Consider the following 19,295-nt stretch of genomic DNA (forward strand, 5'->3'; position numbering starts at 1 on the left):
GTGTTAATGAGTTTTGATCTCCTTTTATTAAATTATTTATTATTTTCACTGCAATTTCCGTTGCATAATTATCTACCTTACCTTAGTAAAGAAAAAAACTCTGTGTTACGTTTGCAGATTTCTTTGGGTGTACATCGATGAACTTTCAACACATGCGCAAAATTTGATTGCGTAAGTTAGCGTATGAGTTGATCCCCTGCAGCAATAAGGCGGCCAATTTTCCGTAAAAGACTAGTACTTCACTGGTTAAAATTTGACTGGTCAGAATTGGACATTTGCTTGCATCGAAAATGTCAGCCTTCGACCAGTCCCCAAGGAACCGGTACAGTTTGGCAGTGACAGGGTGGTGCGGTCTTGCAATTTAATAAAAAACATTTAAAGAACACCACCCTGTAAATGTCCCAATCGCTTGGTCTGGCCTTGATACAAAGTAAACATTTGAACACACATTTACATGCGTGGCTGTAGCTCAGTGCGCAGAGATGCTTGCCACTATTTGTTAGCTTTCAGGAGGGTCCGGGTTCAAATTCCGTCAGAGCAACATGGTTATAAAGTGATAAAATTTAGTTTTTTTTTGTGTTCCGAATTTCCTTACTCCAACGAAAAAAATCTCCAAAATTGGACTAGTCCAGGACTATCTCCGGGTCAGTGTTGATTGGGCCTTTCCAATGACACGCCAATGCTAAAAATGGCAGTTGAGACCATTGGCAGGGGAATTATGAGGGACTAGTGCTGGCAACAATAGGGACTATCTGAGGGCTAACCTAAGGTGAGTATGAATTGCTGCAGGGTCGAAGCTGCTGTAAAGTCAAGTGAAATTTGATACCCGAAAATATCTTTGTAGTAAATTAAGTTTTAATTTATTTCTTTACAACATTAATTTTGTTATCAAAATTCATAATTTAGATAATTGCTTTAAATTTCTTTAATTTAAAGTTACATGTACAAAAAACAAAATCAAAAAATATTAGTTAGTGCAAAAAACGGGGTATAAAAAAAGTATATAGTATTCCTTCGAGCCGGATTTGAACCAGCGACCTATGGATTTCTACTTCGCATTTAACATCTACAGTCCACCGCTCTACCAACTGAGCTATCGAAGGTTATGCTAAGCCGCTGCCTTATCTGGTTTATGCGGTTTGCTTCGTAAATAAATAAGTACATAAGCACATAGGAGTGTATGTACATATATACATTTGAATTTATGTATGAATGTATGTATGTAGTATGTGGTATTGTTTTTATTTGTACACTTTCGCTAGCTTGCATATTTGTATGTATGTACATATACATATATATGTGTAAGCTGTTGTCTGTCTACTTAGTATGCATTCGTTATCGACTCCAAAGACATGATAACATTATGGGTATTCGCGCTTTTGTGTATTCGTTTGTCTTGTTAAAAAGCCCCTCTATTTACAGCTTTGGCGTTGGCGTCGCTTCAACAGCTGACTATGAATATATGAATTATAAAGCAGCCGTCCACATAGCCAACAGTTGGCGTCGTTCATCAGCTGTTGCAAATAATTAAAATTATGTCAAAATTTTAGCGCTCCAAATATGGAGTCATAAGGGGCTCCCACAACAAACGTTGATATATAAGAACCTATACGTAGCTATAAAATATGGCAACTTTACTTTACAACCCCCTTTAACTAAATACAAATAAAACTTCAACCTTTAAGAAAAATTAGTTTTATTCTTCTTTACTCTTCTTTTCAAACAATTAGTACATTTTATTTATTAGTTTTTTTTTATATGTAAACATTCATATTAAAATATTTATAAACTATTAGCATCACATCGAAGCTTTATTATATAAACAATATAAAATGTCTTACAAAATATTTCAAACGACACATTGTTTCTTTAGTGCGTTTATTACAAAATTGTTCTGTGAGAATTGATTTCAAATTTCTTCTCAAATTTTTGTATTTTTTGTTAATTACAAAATTTTAATTTATACGAAATATTTATTTATATTTTTTTGTGGGAAGTTTCTACCGCACGGAACGCACAATACGAATGTATTTGTACACGCATCAGAGATCTGCAATCATTCGCCATTTTAAGTCATTGTTTGGCAAGCGCAAGAAAGAGTATTAGTGGATATATGTAAGTCAAAGAACAACATTCACCCATATCCACTAATAATCGTTAACGCACGTCACACAAAGCGAGAGTATGAACAATGACTAAGTTCTCTGTTAGTATGAACCTGTATAGTGGCATCATCAAGTGGCTTGCTTTATACCGAAATGAGTCGCAGCTCCATGAAACAAACACCAAGAGTTCAGTGGAACCACTTAAATGATTTGAGTCTGTTATTTCAGAATTCTTATTATTTGATTTCAAGAATTGAGGAGCGAAACTTTTACAAACGGGAGCGAAATGATTAGTACTCGACAGCATGCAAAAAAAAAAAATTAGGCACAGCAACACACCTTCACCCTTAAATCACGCTTGTTTATGATGGTGCCGCACAAACTAATATGGAAAAATGAGTCAAATCAAATTGGTAGCCTATATATTCTCGATGGAGTCAAAAATTGCCGGCACAAATAAGGGTAGGAATACTTTGAATATTTTTTTCGCTTTAGTGAGAATTAGTGATAGTACTATTTTTTTTTAGAATTGTTATGAGCAGGCATTTAAAAAAATTTTTATGGCTCATGAGTCATGACTGAAGTATACTAATTTCATTCAATTCACGCATACATATGTAAAATACGTATAGTTTAGCTGAAGGCATCCCGCATTTGGAAGATTTTTTGTCTGAGGATTTGTCATGTCTGCGCCGAATAAGCTGATATTTGCTGACTCTTCTAAAAATCATAGGGTGCGTTCACACAGAATGCCGAGTGGTGCCGAGTGGCGCCGAATGAAGCAAATAAGAGCGGAGCGGATTTGCTGGAGTTCACACTAAACGAAGCGGAGCAGAGCTTTTTGTATGGAATCGGCTGCAAAGTTATCACAAAACTTACCTTAATTGAAAAGCGGCTGCAATACTTGATCAATTTGTTTCAATTGCTTCTAGGGTTCGAACGATACTATCGATATTGAGTAAGTATCGATACTGAGGGTATAAAAATGAGTACTTTAATACTCGATACCTTATTTGGTGTTTTTACTCGATACTTTGCAAGGTACTCGTAGTATCGAATACTTTTTAAAACGCACACTTTTTAGATTTTTTCTTCCATTGCTTTCTTTGCTTATATGGATTACTATCATTCAATTTTGTCTATCACTTAAAATAAACTGCAATTGCGTGTATTCTGTTGCATAACATAAACCAAATAAGTGAAGGTTTAGTGGCCTTATTCATAAAAAATAAAGTAGGTTTAAAGAGCTTAATAAAATGACATTTTCATAAATTTTTCAGTTTATAAACCTTTTTTATTTTTTATGAATAAGGACATAAAACTTTACGCAAAGTTCACGAAAATGCAGATTTTTTAGAAACTTTTTGGGAATGCAGTTTTGTAACCTATTCAAATTTACGTGTAGCCTACTACTGTTGACTTTTAATTCAAACTTGCACATTATCATACTAAAATTTAATAGGCTACAAAAATGCATACTAAAACTTTACACAAATTTCTTAATAAAACTTGAAATTCGTGAAAGTATATATATATATATATATATATATATATATATATATATATGTATGTACATTTGACGTTAAAATTACTTCTAACGTGAAAGTAAGTTCTGCAATGAAATAAAAATCAAATATTTTAAATTTTTTTGTTTTAATTTCAGGAAATAACTAGATATACGATTGAAGAATAAAATAATTTTAGTATCCCAAAAAACGTATTTTAATGAGTCCGATACTGAGTAGTATCGATACTTTTTCCCTGATACTTTTAGAGTATCGATACCATGAGCTCGATGCCAGAATGAGTACTCAGTATCGATACCAAAGTCTGAAATTTCGAACCCTAATTGCTTCCACGAAAAATAGGGTTTTGTTTAAAAATTTTTTTTGCGTTCGCATCAGTCATGAAGCTGAAAGATTTAAAACAAAATTGAAAATAAAAATAAAACCTTTGCATTCAGCTCCAAAACGTTCGTGGAAAAGCTTGCTATATGAGCACTTTCATATACCTAGCTTAGCTCCACTTCCTGTGTGAACGCACCCTTAGAAGCTTAGTGAGAAGTGAATTTTTTTTGTTTTGGGTGTTATTAGACTGCGAAAGTCGCAGGTTGACTAATTTTTTATACGCGACAAATCGTTTTCTGGTCATTGCTGCGACGCGCTTTAGTATCGTAAAGATGCGATTGGATACTGTTTTTTTTCCCCGGTGACACCTGATTTCGTGTACCTTATGACTGAGAATGCTGACTGAGTCAAGCCATGTTTAGATTTATATTCATTCTGTAGTAATAATTGATTTTCCATATGAATGTTATATTTATTTGTACGTCTTATTACTTCGGTTTTTTTTCGAAAGCGAGTTGACTCCTCTTAAAGTTCCGTTTCCGGCGCCTAAACTTACATTCTAAAATTTTGCATTGGAACATATGCTTTTTGGTAAAAAAAAACACATACACAAATAAGTATTTAATGTTACCACGGCGCTATTTATCTTGCTTGTGTAGCAACTATGTAAAAAAGTCTTTCTCACCGACACTGAATCAATATTTAATGTCTTATTTTCAGCTTTCATACAGTTATCTTGTTTTTTTTACTAAAGTTACTACTTGCCTATTAATCACATTCTGTTCAATTTCATGTAACACTTTATAGCAAAAAGGTACTTCTGTTGCAGGATATTTGTGAATGTAGTTTTATAGCTAAAGTTTTTATATTTTTATGACATATCTATAATATTCTTCGTTTTCAATATTTTTGTTATATGTAGACCTGGGATTTGGCACACAGCTAAATGATAGAATATACATTTAAAGCAATTTATTTTATCAATAAAAGGAATCTAGAGGAAAACCATATAAATAAATCACCTTAGCCCTAGTTTGCGCTTTGGGATCCCTAATTCAAATGGATAATTTAATAAACAAAACTTTTAGTTTATACCAGTAATGTGCAGAGGTAGAGCATTTGTTCTTCATATAAAGTGGATAGAAAGCTTCGAAAAGCTCTGCGAACGGGCAAGGTTATGCCCATCACCACTTTTAGCCTAATAATTTTTTTTTTGTTAGCAAGCTTTTTCGGCAGGGTAAACCGACATTATACGAATATTATTTTCAAGTTTAAAAAAGAGCTTTTAAACTTTCACTTAATAGTTATATGTTTGGCATGCACAAAAATAAAAATAGGTACTAATGTTTTCGTAAGCTAAAGAATGGATTTTTCACTTTTTGTACTAATGAAATCTTAAATCTCTGAAAGTTTATCATTTAGCTTTCGTGTTCAAAGCTTGGAGGTGTCATTTTATATGTATTTCCCGATTTTAAGAGCCAATTCTAAGCTTAAAATTTAAACTTAAAAAAATAATATTCCAAACGCTGCTCGTAAGCTTTGTTCCTTTTATAGTAGATATTCGTTAGAGCTTTAAATCTCTGTCTTTCATGCGACTGGAAGACGTCCCTTGCATCTTTGCAATTAAAAAAGTTATATTCTTAAAAAAATATATCTACAAATATGATCATCAATTCTTATTTAAGGGAATACGAATTGATTTCTTAATACTAGTACATTTTGGTAATTAGAACAATAGAGCAACTTTGCAATTGAATTGGTGGTTTAGTTGTTTCAGGTGGCTTCTTTAGTATCTATCTACAAAATATATCGATATATTTATATAATGTACATCTATATATGTGTGTGATTGCTTAAAATAAATTACACTCTAAGCTATTTACATAAAGGTAATAAATTTTAAACTTTTTAGTTAGCCACGGCGATTATTTAGGCGGTTTAGTATTTTTTAAAAGTTCAAAGATTATAAAAAGATATAGGACAAGCTTCAGACATAGTGTCTCTGAAGCTAGAAAAGATGTTTAAAAAACTTATAGATTTTGATTATATTTTTTAGTGATTTTTTTGCGTTTGTCGTTATTAAAAAAAAATATAAGTAATAATTTTTACGCTCATAACTTCAAAAAATACATGTAAAGTAAATTGAAAAAAAAAAAAATTAGTACACGTGAAATTATTTCAATATACATATAATATAAAAAAAAAAATTATTTGAATATTTCTAGATTTCAAAAATTTTGGTGCTTCGTTTTTTCAAAAAGCTCAAAACAATATGTAGCTATAATTTTCCACAAAGAATTTGGTTAAAAATGTGATGACCAAAGAGAGCTTTTACCCTTTGTACCTACGTACCGATAAGAAAAACAATGTTCGCTAAAGCGAGCTTTTACGCTTTTTAACCAATTGTGATCAACTTGAGGAGCTTTTTCTCTTTTTTCTTTGAGTTATGGCGAAAAAAAACTATTTAAAGCTTTCTTGAACCGCGATGGCCAGAGAGACTTTGTTATCCCCCTTATAATTCATAGAAAGCTTCGAAAAAGCTTCTAAAACGTAATTTTGTTAGTATGTATTTTTAAAATCCTTACTGCTTCTTTTTTGTATCAAATTGAAGTCAAAAATCTTAATAGAATAATTCTTAGAATAATAATGTTTCACATTTCATAAAGCTTCACTCAAAAGCTTGTCAATCAGTGTACATATTTTCTAAGCTTTGCTATAAGAAACTCTTAAATCTAATCCGAGGCAGCCACATTCAATTTGTTTACCTTTAGCTACTCAGGTCAAATTAATTCCACTACCCCTAATAAATCTCCTCAAATTAATTCATCACAGCAAAAAAAGTTCTCCCATACTTGTAACTTCTTCAATTCGGGCACATCAATCTCCTTCAAATCATCGGAAATATTAAGGCACTTTAGTTGTCGTTTCTCAAAATTATCCTTCGTTACAGGCTGCCATAGATCAACGTACTCCGGATCAAAGTTGGGATCGGAATGCATGGCAAAGTGTGTCCACATGCCAACCAGCCGCTCAATGCATTTGTACTCGCGTGTATGATTCTTCAGCTTGCGCGCCAATGAGTTGTAAAACAAATAGGAAAGATCATCACCATGACAGGTGCCACGTACTTTCTTGCCACAGCTGAGTATGCGCAGATGGTTGAAATGTTTCGAGTCAAAATCGAAACGATACAAGTAGGTGGGTGCTGTGGCATGCGCCGTGCGTGACAATACTGTGCGATAGATGGGGAACCAGAAGTACTCGTGGGAAACCATCTGCGGAATAAGAATTTAAAAATTACAAACAAGCTTTTAATGAAGGGGGCGCTTTTTAACCTACCAACAGGTACTCATGTAAAGTTTCTAAGCTCGGCTCCTTATCACCATAGTAAGCTTTACGCAATTGTAGGCCATATTCCTTGCACAGATCGCCATCGCGGTCCATGCCAAGTTCGAGTGGCACCACAAAACGGCAATCGCCAAGTTCGTTGAGTAATTTGGGATTTTTTTTGGTCTCTGTTATTTAAAATACATATAAGAAGAATTGTTCAAAAATCGCAAAAATACAAGAAAACTATTTTCATTTCAAATGAGTTCAGAGTAACCTAGTAAGAATTGCAAAGGAATAGGAATGAAGCGCTATAAGATACATATGCATAGTGCAATGAAACGAAATATAAGATTATGCAATAGAACGATACTTCGTGCCAGACAATTTAATAAATGGAAAGTAGAATGGAATGGTATGGAATGAAACAGAATAGAATTGGGTGGAATACAATAAAATGGAATCAAGTGGTATAAAATGAAATGGAATATAAGTAAATTAAATGGAGAAATTAGCATGGAATGAATAAAATTGAATGATATAAAATGAAATAAAATGTGGAGGAAAAATTAAACTTCAGGTAAAAGAATGAGAATTGAACGAGATGGAATGGAAGGGAACGGGGACGTAATGGAAAGCAATGAGATGGAACGGCACGTATGGAACGGAACGAGATGGGACGAAATAAAACAGAGTAAGAGGTATAAACGGGAAGAGTTAACAATACGGAAAGGGATGGAATGGAAAGTAGAGGGATGCAATTAAATTGAACGGAAGGGAATGGAATGAAACAAAATTAAAAGAGTATTAATTTACATTTCTTGGCATAAAATGGAATCTCATTAAAAAGAAAGAAATGGAACCGAAAAAGGAGTTTAATGAAATTTTATAAAAGAGCACGCAATATGAAAATCAGTTGAACGCCGTAAAGCTACTCACCCGAATACAACAACAATCCCTCATTCGATACACCACCAATAATCATGGGAATGTGATTACTCCATGCGGTGCGCATCATTTCAATCGGTTTCTTGGGTACCACACAATGATCAGTCACATATGGCTCGATCACTGGACCAAAGGAGAAACCAATGCGTTCACGTTTTTCTTCATCCGAACAAAGATCCTCATTTGCTTTCACAATATCAGCACCTTTTGCTTTGCCTAGAAAGTCAAAAACATCTGTATCATTATTTTCACCCGCATAGCCAGCGGCCACTGCTAGCCGATATGGCCAATTGCGTTGAGGTGTTACTGCCCAGGGTGAAAGTGCATTGCCCGACATGGATATCGCTTTGTGAAAAAGACCACATGTTTGATCGGTTATCATCATATAGTGCACAGAGGCACCGCCAGCGCTGTCACCGAAAAGTGTTATATTATTGCTGTCACCGCCGAAGCGTTCACAATTCGCTTTCACCCAACGCAATGCCATAATTTGGTCTTTGAGACCGGCATTGCCAGGTACATCAAAAGTGGGGTCTTCCATAGAGAGAAAGCCTGTGAGAATGATGATACATATAAATTAGTTACAAATAGTAAATATAAGGGTGAAGTAGGCTTACCAAATGGCCCCAAGCGATATGTTATTGAAATAATCACGACATCTTCGCGCAGCAAATAGTCGGGACTATAAAGTTCACGAGAGGCTTCACCAAACTGAAAACCACCGCCATAAATCCACACCATGACCGGCATGAGTTTTTGTGGATTTAGCTGCGTATGAAGAGAGAAGAAGTTGATGATTTTTTTGCGGTTTACGCAGTTTTATATATGTACAACTCACATTCTTTGTATACACATTTAGATAGAGACAATCTTCGGAGCCTTCTGTCATTTGAAATACGAAATGCTTTTGCAATGGCTTCGGCCCGCGTGAAGTACAACTCCGCACTTCTATCCATGGCTCTGGCGGTTGTGGTGCTTTGTAGCGCAGCTCACCTACCGGCGGTTTAGCGAATGGTATTTTTTCGAAACTGTAGTACGAATCACTATAGATGGACTTGCGTTTAACACCCTTTATTGGTCCATAAATAGTGCTGACAATTGTTTTTTCGCTGGTACGAAAACGTCTTTGTTGTACTTTAAAATCGACCATTCTGAAAAAAGTTAGATACAAATATTTATTAGGAAATGTTTTTTGAAATACTATACATAAACTATTTTACCACGCTTAGTTAAGTAAAATATTTTTTAGTGAGCAAATTCGTAAGTATCTTGAGTGGTATGAAAATAAGTACAGGATATAAGTCAGGATATATGTACTATCCAAATGTATATTGTTGCCAATTTTTATCTTTAGCATATGGAATATAATAAACCTATATATATAATTTTTACTGCCTTTTTTACCTTTTGATCTTATAGATATGCTTTATATTTATTATATACTATTTAGCAATTCATTACGACCGTTACAAATCATCAATGTAAAACAATCGTATATAGTAGAAGAAATTGAGGCCGAAAAATAGAAAAGAAAGTCAAAAAAAGCAACAGAACGCAACCCCCTAAATAAAGGTCATAAATAAAGCCTTTTAAACCCTATTTCGATTGATATCCATTTCTTAGTACTTCATTTAACTTTCCAAATAATTTGAATGTAACTTTTATACGGATGGTAACCCTTTTCAATCATTATAACTGTTCAAACTAAAAATTTCTTAAAAATCTTCCATTGGACATCCGTATTTTTATATTCGTATAATTTGTATATACATATTTAAGTAAATTAAATTCAACTTTTCAAACAGGTGGCAGCCCTCTTCAAAATATTTTAAAGCTAAAACCTTCTTTAGCAACCTTCGTTTGACATCTTGGTACACATTCTTATAAACAGATGAATTAAGTAGAATTTGACTTTTAGAACATGGGGAAACCCTAAAAATATAGTTCAGAAATAAAGCCTTGTCAAACCCATTTCGAGTGATATCTACAAATATTTTAATAATTCATTAAATCTAATAAATAATTTGAACTTAAATTTTTACATGGGTGGCAACTCACTTCTAACACCTCAAAAATATTCTTAGCGTAAAAACTTAAGATTTCTTATCACTCTTTTGTTAGGCATATTTAAATGTTTCATTGTTAATAACTTAACTGAATTCGAGTTTTGAACTGTTGGCAACCCTGTTCAAAATATTTACAAACTATTACCTCCTTAAACACTTTTCGTTTGGCGCCCATATGGTTATACATATTTTTAATACCTAATTCCCTTAATTCAAGTTGATTTTAACAGGTGGCATCCCTCATACAGTAAAGTTAAGAAACAAAGCTTTTTAAAACCATTTCAATTGATATCCCTTTAGTAATAACTGGTTTCAGTTTTTAATTAATTTTAACTTAATTAAATTAAGTAATGAAATGAGTGCAAAATTAAAAAAAATAATAATAATTAAATTTTGAATAATTAATTAAAAATATCATGACCAGTATTTTTTCAACCAACCTACTCGCCAAATATTTCCTAATACGTTAAATTTCATACAAAGTAAATTTCATCCATTAAACAGATGGGTGAAGGTCGTGCCCTTGTCGGATCTCCTACTGCATAAAAAAAGTTTTGAAAATCAACAGTTATTTTAGGTCAAACTAATTTTTTTACAAATATTTATTTTATAATATCTAAAATATTTGTGTTGATAATATGTGCAAATGAGCATATGAATATTTTTATGAGCTATGATTATCAGCAAGGTTAATTTTATTTATTTAAAACCCAAATTTAAGCTATTTAAGTAGTTTATGATTACTTTGCGGCATACGGTTGTTTACTTCCCTGTAGGGAAACGAACTAGTGTGGAACTGGTTCGGTTCTAGTGCGTTTGGAACCATGACTAGTACGCGTTAATTCTCTTTTGCATGCTAGCGACTGGCGAATTTAGCATTGCGATGTCCTATGAAGTGTCAATTGTCCCCCGTTGCATTCCTTTGGCTCTAGTTCCGAACCAGTTCGAAATTCGTCAGATAAGATCTAGTTCGTTTTGCACCTCTTTTTCTATAGTTCCGAACCAGTTCCAATAGTTCGATCTGCATCCATTTTTTATATGTAGTTCCCAACCTGTTATAAATTCGTCACCTTAGAGCTACATTTCTAATCAGGCTTGTCGAAACATTTCCCTTCTATATTAAATACGATCGGTTGAAGGAAGGACAATACAATCGCAAATGTTTAAACGCATTTATTAAAAATGTATAAACCACATTAGTAGTAGTAGTAGTATTAAACTTAAGTAGTAAGTAAAAAACAAAAGTGCGTTCTGCTTAAAAGTAAAAATATTAGTTCACTTTGTCTTACTTGTCTAAATTTAAGCATATTGATTTTTAAGTAAATTCAGTTCTTTTTAAGCTTATATGTATATGAAGTACTTCGAAGGTTTTTGTCGTACTTAACTTAAATAAGATATACAGTCAGTCAATAAAGTTTAGGTACAGTGAAGTTTTTACAATACCAGCAACTATTTTTTAAATATTTTTTCCCCCTAATTTTTTATAAAAATATGGTTAATTCTACACCAAAAACCCCAAAAATCAGAGTTCCAAACCTTATGGAAAATTAAAGAAAACTCTGCGAATTTCCATCCAAGTGTTGCAATTTACACTCTTTAGAAAAAAGTTAAGTACTTAGTTATTAGCCCATTCAATTTTAGTATAACAAAGTGCACGTTTGAGGTAGCTAGGACTTACCATTGATATTTAGCATTTTTTTTTTGTTGTTACAACTAAAATTGAATGGACTAAACAACTTTTTCTAGAGAGCGTAAATAGAAAGTGAATTATTTTAATGACATTTTGCAGAATTTTCTTAAATTTTGCACAAGGCTTGGAACTCTGACTTTTGGGGATTTTGTTGTAGAATTGACCATATTCTTATAAAAAATTACCGAAAACTAAAATATTTAAAAAATAGTTGCCCGTATTGTAAAAAATTCGTTGTACCTAAATTTTATTGACTGACTGTATTAAGGTATCTGGTGCTGGATTGCATAAAGAAAAAAAATAATTTTGTCTTTTATTAAAAAAAGGTAGCTCTGGTGCCTTGCATTTTTAAATAAATTTAGTGAAAAAGTGATAATTCTTTTGACACTTTTTTTTTTTAAATGCCTCTTTTTCTGCAACTGCATTGCCTTTCTCAATTGTCCTTCAGGATCTTGGCCTTTGTTTATGAAATCACTAAGTATAATGATTATTAAGCAACTCAAAAACTATACCGACGTATCCTTTTAAGAGTTAGCCGCACCCTTATAAAAGGAATAAGACCCGAACTTTTCTGGTAAAAATTCCAGTAGGCTGCGTCTTTATGACCTTTTCAATTTTATAAATTATCATTATTTTTAAGTGAAAAAATAAAACTGAAAATTAATGATAATCTCTGCGCGAAAAAATAAAAATCATAAAATAATCATTATTTGTAATCCCAAAAATAAAAATCAAATAATAATTATTTCCGTTTGAGCGAAAAAATAAAACTCAATAATAATTCATAAAATAATGATTAAATGCTGATTTAAATTATTTTACTCATAATGATTACCTTCCCTGCTTTTAAAATTTAAAATAGAAGAGTTTAGTGAAAGTACCACATTTCACTGCTTTTGGACTGGTGCGGAACTGGTTACTATCGGACTGGTTCGTTTTTGGCAAAAAAATAACTAGTACTGAACTAGAAATCTGGTTCACTAGTTCGTGTTTTCCCTACAGGGTTATTACTCATGTGCAAATTGATAACATAATTTTTTGGTTTAACATAAATATGTATATTATATGTGTGTATATTTTCATAATCTGTGAACAATTTCAAATTACTCACTGATAAAAATTCGCTGAAATTCGTAGATATCTCAGGGGATTCCAAAACTAACATGGGTAAACAGTACATTTTGTTATAAAAAACAACCCGAAAATAGTTATCTGATGGGCGATAGTAAATCCAGACATTAGTCAAATGGCATTAATAATGAATCCATGAAGGTATGCTTTTTATGATTACTTAGTGTAAAGACCAGCGCGGTGGTTGAATCAGTGTCATTGCTGATTGCGATTGTGGATATATGGGCATTTTGTACATTAGGATGGATCACGAAATATTGTTGGCGTATCTGAAATAAAAACAGTCAGACATCCTTTTACAAATATTGAAAACGTTATCAGAAATATTCTTCACAACACTTAAAAGAATCGGGAAACTCTTGAAATCTCGCTTGACTGTGTATACTCATTTGTATGCAAATTACTTTGAACTTACCACTTTTCAATTTCCACACTTTAAAGGCATCTTCTAAATGCAATTAACAATTAAAATGAAAAATTCAATCATGTCTAAACCAATATTCAAATATTGGTCGGTGATAATTTTTTACAAGTGTTTTCGCTGTGAATCTTGGAATTGCCTGCCAGATTTTTAAATTTAGAATATAATAATTTTAATATTTACTAAGTACATAGAAAAAATTGGAATTAGAAACGTCTTTTATGAAAAATCCGTTTTTAAGAGATAGCAAGCAAAGGTGTGCAGCTCAGGAGTGGGTCTTCGTTAAGCCACACAATGTACTTATTATGGTAGGAATCATTGATTCGACAAAAATTTGAAAAATTAGTAGACACATTTTTTTTGCCTAAACCCTAAGGCATTCTAATATTTATATAAAGTTACAAAAATAAAAATATTTAGGTACGTAAATTAGTTAATAAAATGCATTTAAAAAAATTCGATAATCCGATAACTCAGCAAAATTCGATAACACGACTAATTTCCATAATGTTTGATTAATTTCGATAAGAGTGCGTTTCTCGATATAAATCGATAACTCGATAAACTTTGGATACCTCTATAAATTTCTTTAACTCGGTTAGTATTATAGCTCCATATTTTTCGAAAGCTACTGGCAAATCCCGACATCTCGTTACACCCAGGCAACACGATAAAGTTCAATAAGCAATGATAAATGGATAAAGTTATATAATCACAAAATTTCAATAACTCGATATATTTTCAATATTTCAAAAATTTCGTCTCTATAAATCGAAAAATTTTAGTGAATCAATTGTTATCGACAACTCGATAAGTTTAAAGAACAGCATTACAATTACTCGAGAAATTTTGTCAACACTTTAAAAAGTGATAGTTCAAGAAATGTCGATAACTTTATAAATTCCTTTAACTAGGAAATTTTCGAGAACCCCATAAATTTGTATGGCTCACTAACTATCCGTAAATTTCGACAACTAAGTTTCTACTGCTAAAAATTTCGGCAACCCAATAAACATTGATTGAGTCATCAGACTTCTTTCTCTAGAATACAGCAGAAATCGAACCCGCATCATCGATGTGCAAAGTCAGAAATTCATAATTTCAGGCGCCGGATTTGTAAATCTCGATTTCGCCCGAACTAGATTCTACATACAAGCGAATTCTACTAAGAAATTAAAAACATGAAATTTTAGGTAAGTTTTGTGTATACATTAATTTCATTCTAGAGCACAAGCGATTAAAAATTCGCATTAATAATTATTTTTCATCTGCAAAATTATTTATGTTTGCAAACAAAAATGTGTTTTGTATATATGTACATATATACGAGATCTGTCACGTACTTAGTTCCTATATCAGCTTGCTAATGTATATATGTATGTTCTGAGTTTTAATATTTAAAAATAAAACTTTGATTAACAAAATCCAAATCAAAGACATAAAAAATGCAATCATCAAAACTCAATTTGTTCTTTTGTTATTTTATTTTGTTGGAAATTATCTGCAGCTAAATATTATTACTAACTTATTAATCTATCTCTATGTACATGCGGTGGAGGAAGTGTCATGGTTGTACGTGCCATACTTACTACGAATAGTATAACTTTAAATTCAGATAAAATTAGCTTCGCAAAAGTGCTTATTTTTCGCTTCAATAAATAACTGAGACATTATTTTTTATCTTCAGCATGAAATAGCAGATCTGCGATAACATTGTCGCTTTGTAAATTGTATTCCTAGATATACATCTTGCAAGCATTTGCATTACCTCCATGTGGCAAGTTGACAAAATCAAAGAAATCGCGAAGGAATAAGGACTACCACTTACGGATATTCACCTTGAATGTGCGGACCCTCTATAGGAAGTCTGCCTCTATACAGCTGCTGGATATCGTTCAAAAATACCAGGACTGCACTTGGCTGTTTCAGCATACGTTGCCAAATTAGGTGTGAAATTTGTGGTTTTGGGGAGACTCAGCCACCTTGTCTTCAGGTGCACTCCATCGCTGAATGAATTTGCCACAATTCATATAAAGGCAAAGTTTCACAATTTGGGCCCACTTTATGTGCGCCGACGGAAAAACAGGACAATGAGACTAAAGTGCATTTTTATGAGTGCTTGGTGACTTTAATGCCAGGGTGGGAAAAGAAGACATATTTGGTTCAATAGTCGGAAAATGGTAGTCACGGAACGCTACCTTATTGAAGCTAAGATCCAGATGGGCCTCATTGTAATAAGAAACGTAAGTCAGGCAACACGACGAAGATGCAGTGACAAAGGACAGCCAAGAAATTTTGCAATCAATTATCTGGACATTCAGAGTACACTTATGATTTGGTGGGATGACTTTTCAGTGCTTTTAAATGGCAAAACGGGTAATCCAACACCCTAGTCCCTCCACTCGACCAAGGCGAGGGGAGAACAGTAATAAGGCAGATTTAACTCAACCCAATTGGTGTGCTCGCCGGCATGAAGCTTCAGACATACAACAATACAGCACTCCAGACAACCACGGAAGGCGTTCTTATGTCGCCTAAACATAACGTACTCAGTGAGTGCTAAATGCTCCCAGTAAGGAAGCACAATATTAAGCTAAGCAAGCGGTTTTTACTACGGTGCTACAGACGTAAGCACTCGAACAGACACTTCCTTGATGCAAAGCCCTCACACATGCACGTCAAGAGTCATCTCGATGAGCTAAAGGACGACGTCCAGCACCACGTAAAAAACCGCTGGACCAGAGACTATACAGACAGGCTATGAACGGCATTTACAGGGAGCCTGTTATCGCTTATACAGACTCTCATACTGTGAATGTTGTCAAAGGACCACCTATGGACGAGAGAGTGCTTCAGTTGCCACGGCTTAATGAGTTCCCAGCGTGCGGAGATACATCCCAAGATACCAACCACCTCTAACATGCCCCCCAGCCAATTCAAGTCGAATAACATCATTTTACGTCTGGTTTAAGCCCGGCGAAATATCACGATTTCAGGTCTTACCGTTAGTTGAGCTTGACGAGAACGATTGAAGGACTATCCGGTCCAAGCACGGCTAAGTAGCCCATACTACAACAAGAACAGCAACCACCCTAAATACCACGTCCGGCAAGGCATACATTAATTATCGCCTGTGTAAAAATTTATATGTTTGTTATTTTTTTAAATTGCAGAAACAAAATTAAATTAAATAATTTTTGCTATTTTTACTTAAGCTGCCTTATCTCACAAAAATTGAAAGAAATATTATAAAATTACATAAATATGTATATTAATCCGGCTAAAGGTTGGCTATTAATTCTACATTTTTTGCGAAATATGAAAAATGGTATTTTATTGTTCTTATGTATGAATATTTTTGACATTCAAGGTCAAAATGTATGCCATGTACATATGTATGTACATCATGATGGTTCAAAAAAACCATGTAAAAAAGTTAAGTCGCAATTTTATTTCGAATCGCGAAATATTTAGAAGTCGCTCAATGCGCTAAAAATATTCCATGTATTTTATATGAAAAAACCATTTTCGTGGAAATGGTATAAATTTCTTGAAAATTAAAACCTTTCAATCAGGAAACTCTGCTTCTATTTAGGAGACTTCCAGTTATAATATCCAACTATTTATTTTGCCAATTTTTTAAGCTAGCGATTTTAAGGTAAACATTGGTAAATAAATAATTTGAAATTATTATTGGAAGTCTCTGATCGAAAAATATACATTTTCAAGAATTTTATACCATTTCTACTAAAGAACTTTTTTACCTATATAAAATAAATAAAAAACTTTGAGCGCTTTGAGAGGCCTCTAAATGTTTTTTTTTGATTTCAAAAATAAAAAAAAACAAGGGAATATTTTACTAAAGTTCCGAATTTACGTTTTTTTTCAGACTACTCTAATGTACACACTCATATACACAGCAAATTCTTGGATATCACTTAATTATTTATTATACAGGAAACCAAAAAACTGTATTATCCAAATAAAAAACATTTATGAAAATTTTGCCATTCACAAATTTCTACAAAAATATGTATATAAGTATATATGTACATACTCATATGTATGTATACATCTAAATATATACCCGCTTTTGCACATTAATACTACTTAAATATATGCAAATTCTCGTGGGTGCTATTAAAAATCATCTGGGGTACTTGAATTTTTTGTTACTAATTTTCACTGACTGACTAGAAAAAAATACCTTTCGCAGAACGTCAGCAGCAACAACAAAGCCAGCAATTACTAAATTCAATCAACGTGCTGACTATAAATTGATACACAAATGTATTTGGCGTTGGTGTCAAATTGAATAAATGAACGAAATGATTTCATTTCATTGCATGTGCTTTAGATTTGTAGCAAATTTAAAATTTTACATATTTATATGTAGGTATAGTATATAGCAGATGTAGATACTATGTAGTATATACATATGTATTAAAAACTGTATACTCTAAGTCACATTTACATACATAAATCTTCATTTGGACAAACATACATGTACTTACATGTACATATACATACTAATATGTATTCTTATTTAGCTTTTTTGTGGCGTGACTGAATTTCGTTTGATTGGGAAAAATTAAAGCACAGCACCCGATCCGTTCATTAAGTTGTTCATTCTAGTACGTATGTATCAGTGCTGCCTTTGTAGGTAAAATTATACCTTTTTCGGCCTTTTTTCAGTTACAAGTTACATTAGGTACGATAAGGATGTGTTACTAGCCATAAATGACCAATACACCTTCAGCTGCCGAAATAAAGGCTAAACGGATCTTGGTAGAAATATTCCTATTCTAAGGCTTGCGACTGCAGGGAAATAGATATGAATTAGGCCAGACAAATCAATACGGGACAATCACACAAAATGGGATCCGCCCACCTTGACTAAGATCCATACCTAGGTAGAAGGAAGTTCCAACTAGGCCTCTAATCAAGAGTATTTACCAAATGTTTTACCTCTTTCATTGGTACACATTTTAACACCAAAGGCCTGCACTCGTAACCTTTGAGCCAGTGCTGACGAAGTTTGCGGTGACTATATATACATATACGTACATAAAACTAACTGGTCTGCGTTCCCCTTTGGCATCGTAGTCACACCCTGGCGGCGTCTGATTAAGCGCTCGTTTTCCACGATTAAGAGAAGCGAAAAATACAAAATCCTTTGGGTGCATTTTATACCTCGAATTCTCACGAAATTTTTTTTTAATATGATGAAATATCGCTTCCACGACGTTACGCTCCAACCAACTGCTGACGGATCCATGATTTTTTAATCTTTTGTATTTATTGTTTTTATATTGTCACAAAGTGCTGGCTCCTAAAAGATTAATTTAAGAGTCACACATTTTTTGTTTTTGAAACTTATATTTCTTACCTACCTAGGACTCTTTTCGGACTCATATTCTGAACGCTCAGAATATGTTTATGGGGTTAGTAAATTCTTACTTTATTGTTGCCATGGCAGCAAGCATAAAATTTGCAAATGCAATTCCAACTGCAAATCCAAGACCAGCTCAACAACTTACTGAACGGCCCTAATATTTTTCGATCGGTAAACTCTGGTTCTCTTCAGGAGACTACCAGCAACAATAACCGATTGTTTTTTTTAACCATTTTTTAATACTAAAGATTTTTTATTTGTCCCACCATTGCATTTTCTGGCATTTTCTAGGGGTTTTGGCGGGCCTATAAAATACCACTCTAATGTACCTACATATATATACCTACTTATATACATATGTATTT

The 19,295-nt window shown here is 33.1% G+C and overlaps 1 protein-coding gene and 1 non-coding gene across 2 annotated transcripts in view; both read right to left on the reverse strand.

Annotated features, from left to right (window-relative positions):
* Positions 1-1,010: 1,010 nt before the first annotated feature.
* Positions 1,011-1,103, reverse strand: Trnay-gua. Its single transcript has 2 exons — positions 1,067-1,103; positions 1,011-1,046 (listed from the first exon to the last, which is right to left on the reverse strand). It is a non-coding gene; the product is annotated as a tRNA-Tyr (tRNA).
* Positions 1,104-6,129: 5,026 nt separating this feature from the next.
* LOC118741477 (esterase B1) overlaps positions 6,130-19,295 on the reverse strand; it is a 27,831-nt gene continuing 14,665 nt past the window's right edge. The window contains exons 2-6 of the mRNA XM_036473473.1: positions 9,066-9,378; positions 8,845-8,995; positions 8,219-8,779; positions 7,292-7,467; positions 6,130-7,227 (exon numbers count right to left, since the gene is read on the reverse strand). Of these exons, the coding sequence (XP_036329366.1) occupies positions 6,766-7,227; positions 7,292-7,467; positions 8,219-8,779; positions 8,845-8,995; positions 9,066-9,378 (1,663 nt within the window). The 3' untranslated portion in view covers positions 6,130-6,765. The remainder of the gene's footprint in view (positions 7,228-7,291; positions 7,468-8,218; positions 8,780-8,844; positions 8,996-9,065; positions 9,379-19,295) is intronic.

The sequence above is a fragment of the Rhagoletis pomonella genome, unplaced genomic scaffold (assembly GCF_013731165.1).
Source record: "Rhagoletis pomonella isolate Grant_MI unplaced genomic scaffold, Rhpom_1.0 Rhpom_scaffold_00001, whole genome shotgun sequence".
NCBI classification, from domain to species: Eukaryota; Metazoa; Arthropoda; class Insecta; order Diptera; family Tephritidae; genus Rhagoletis; species Rhagoletis pomonella.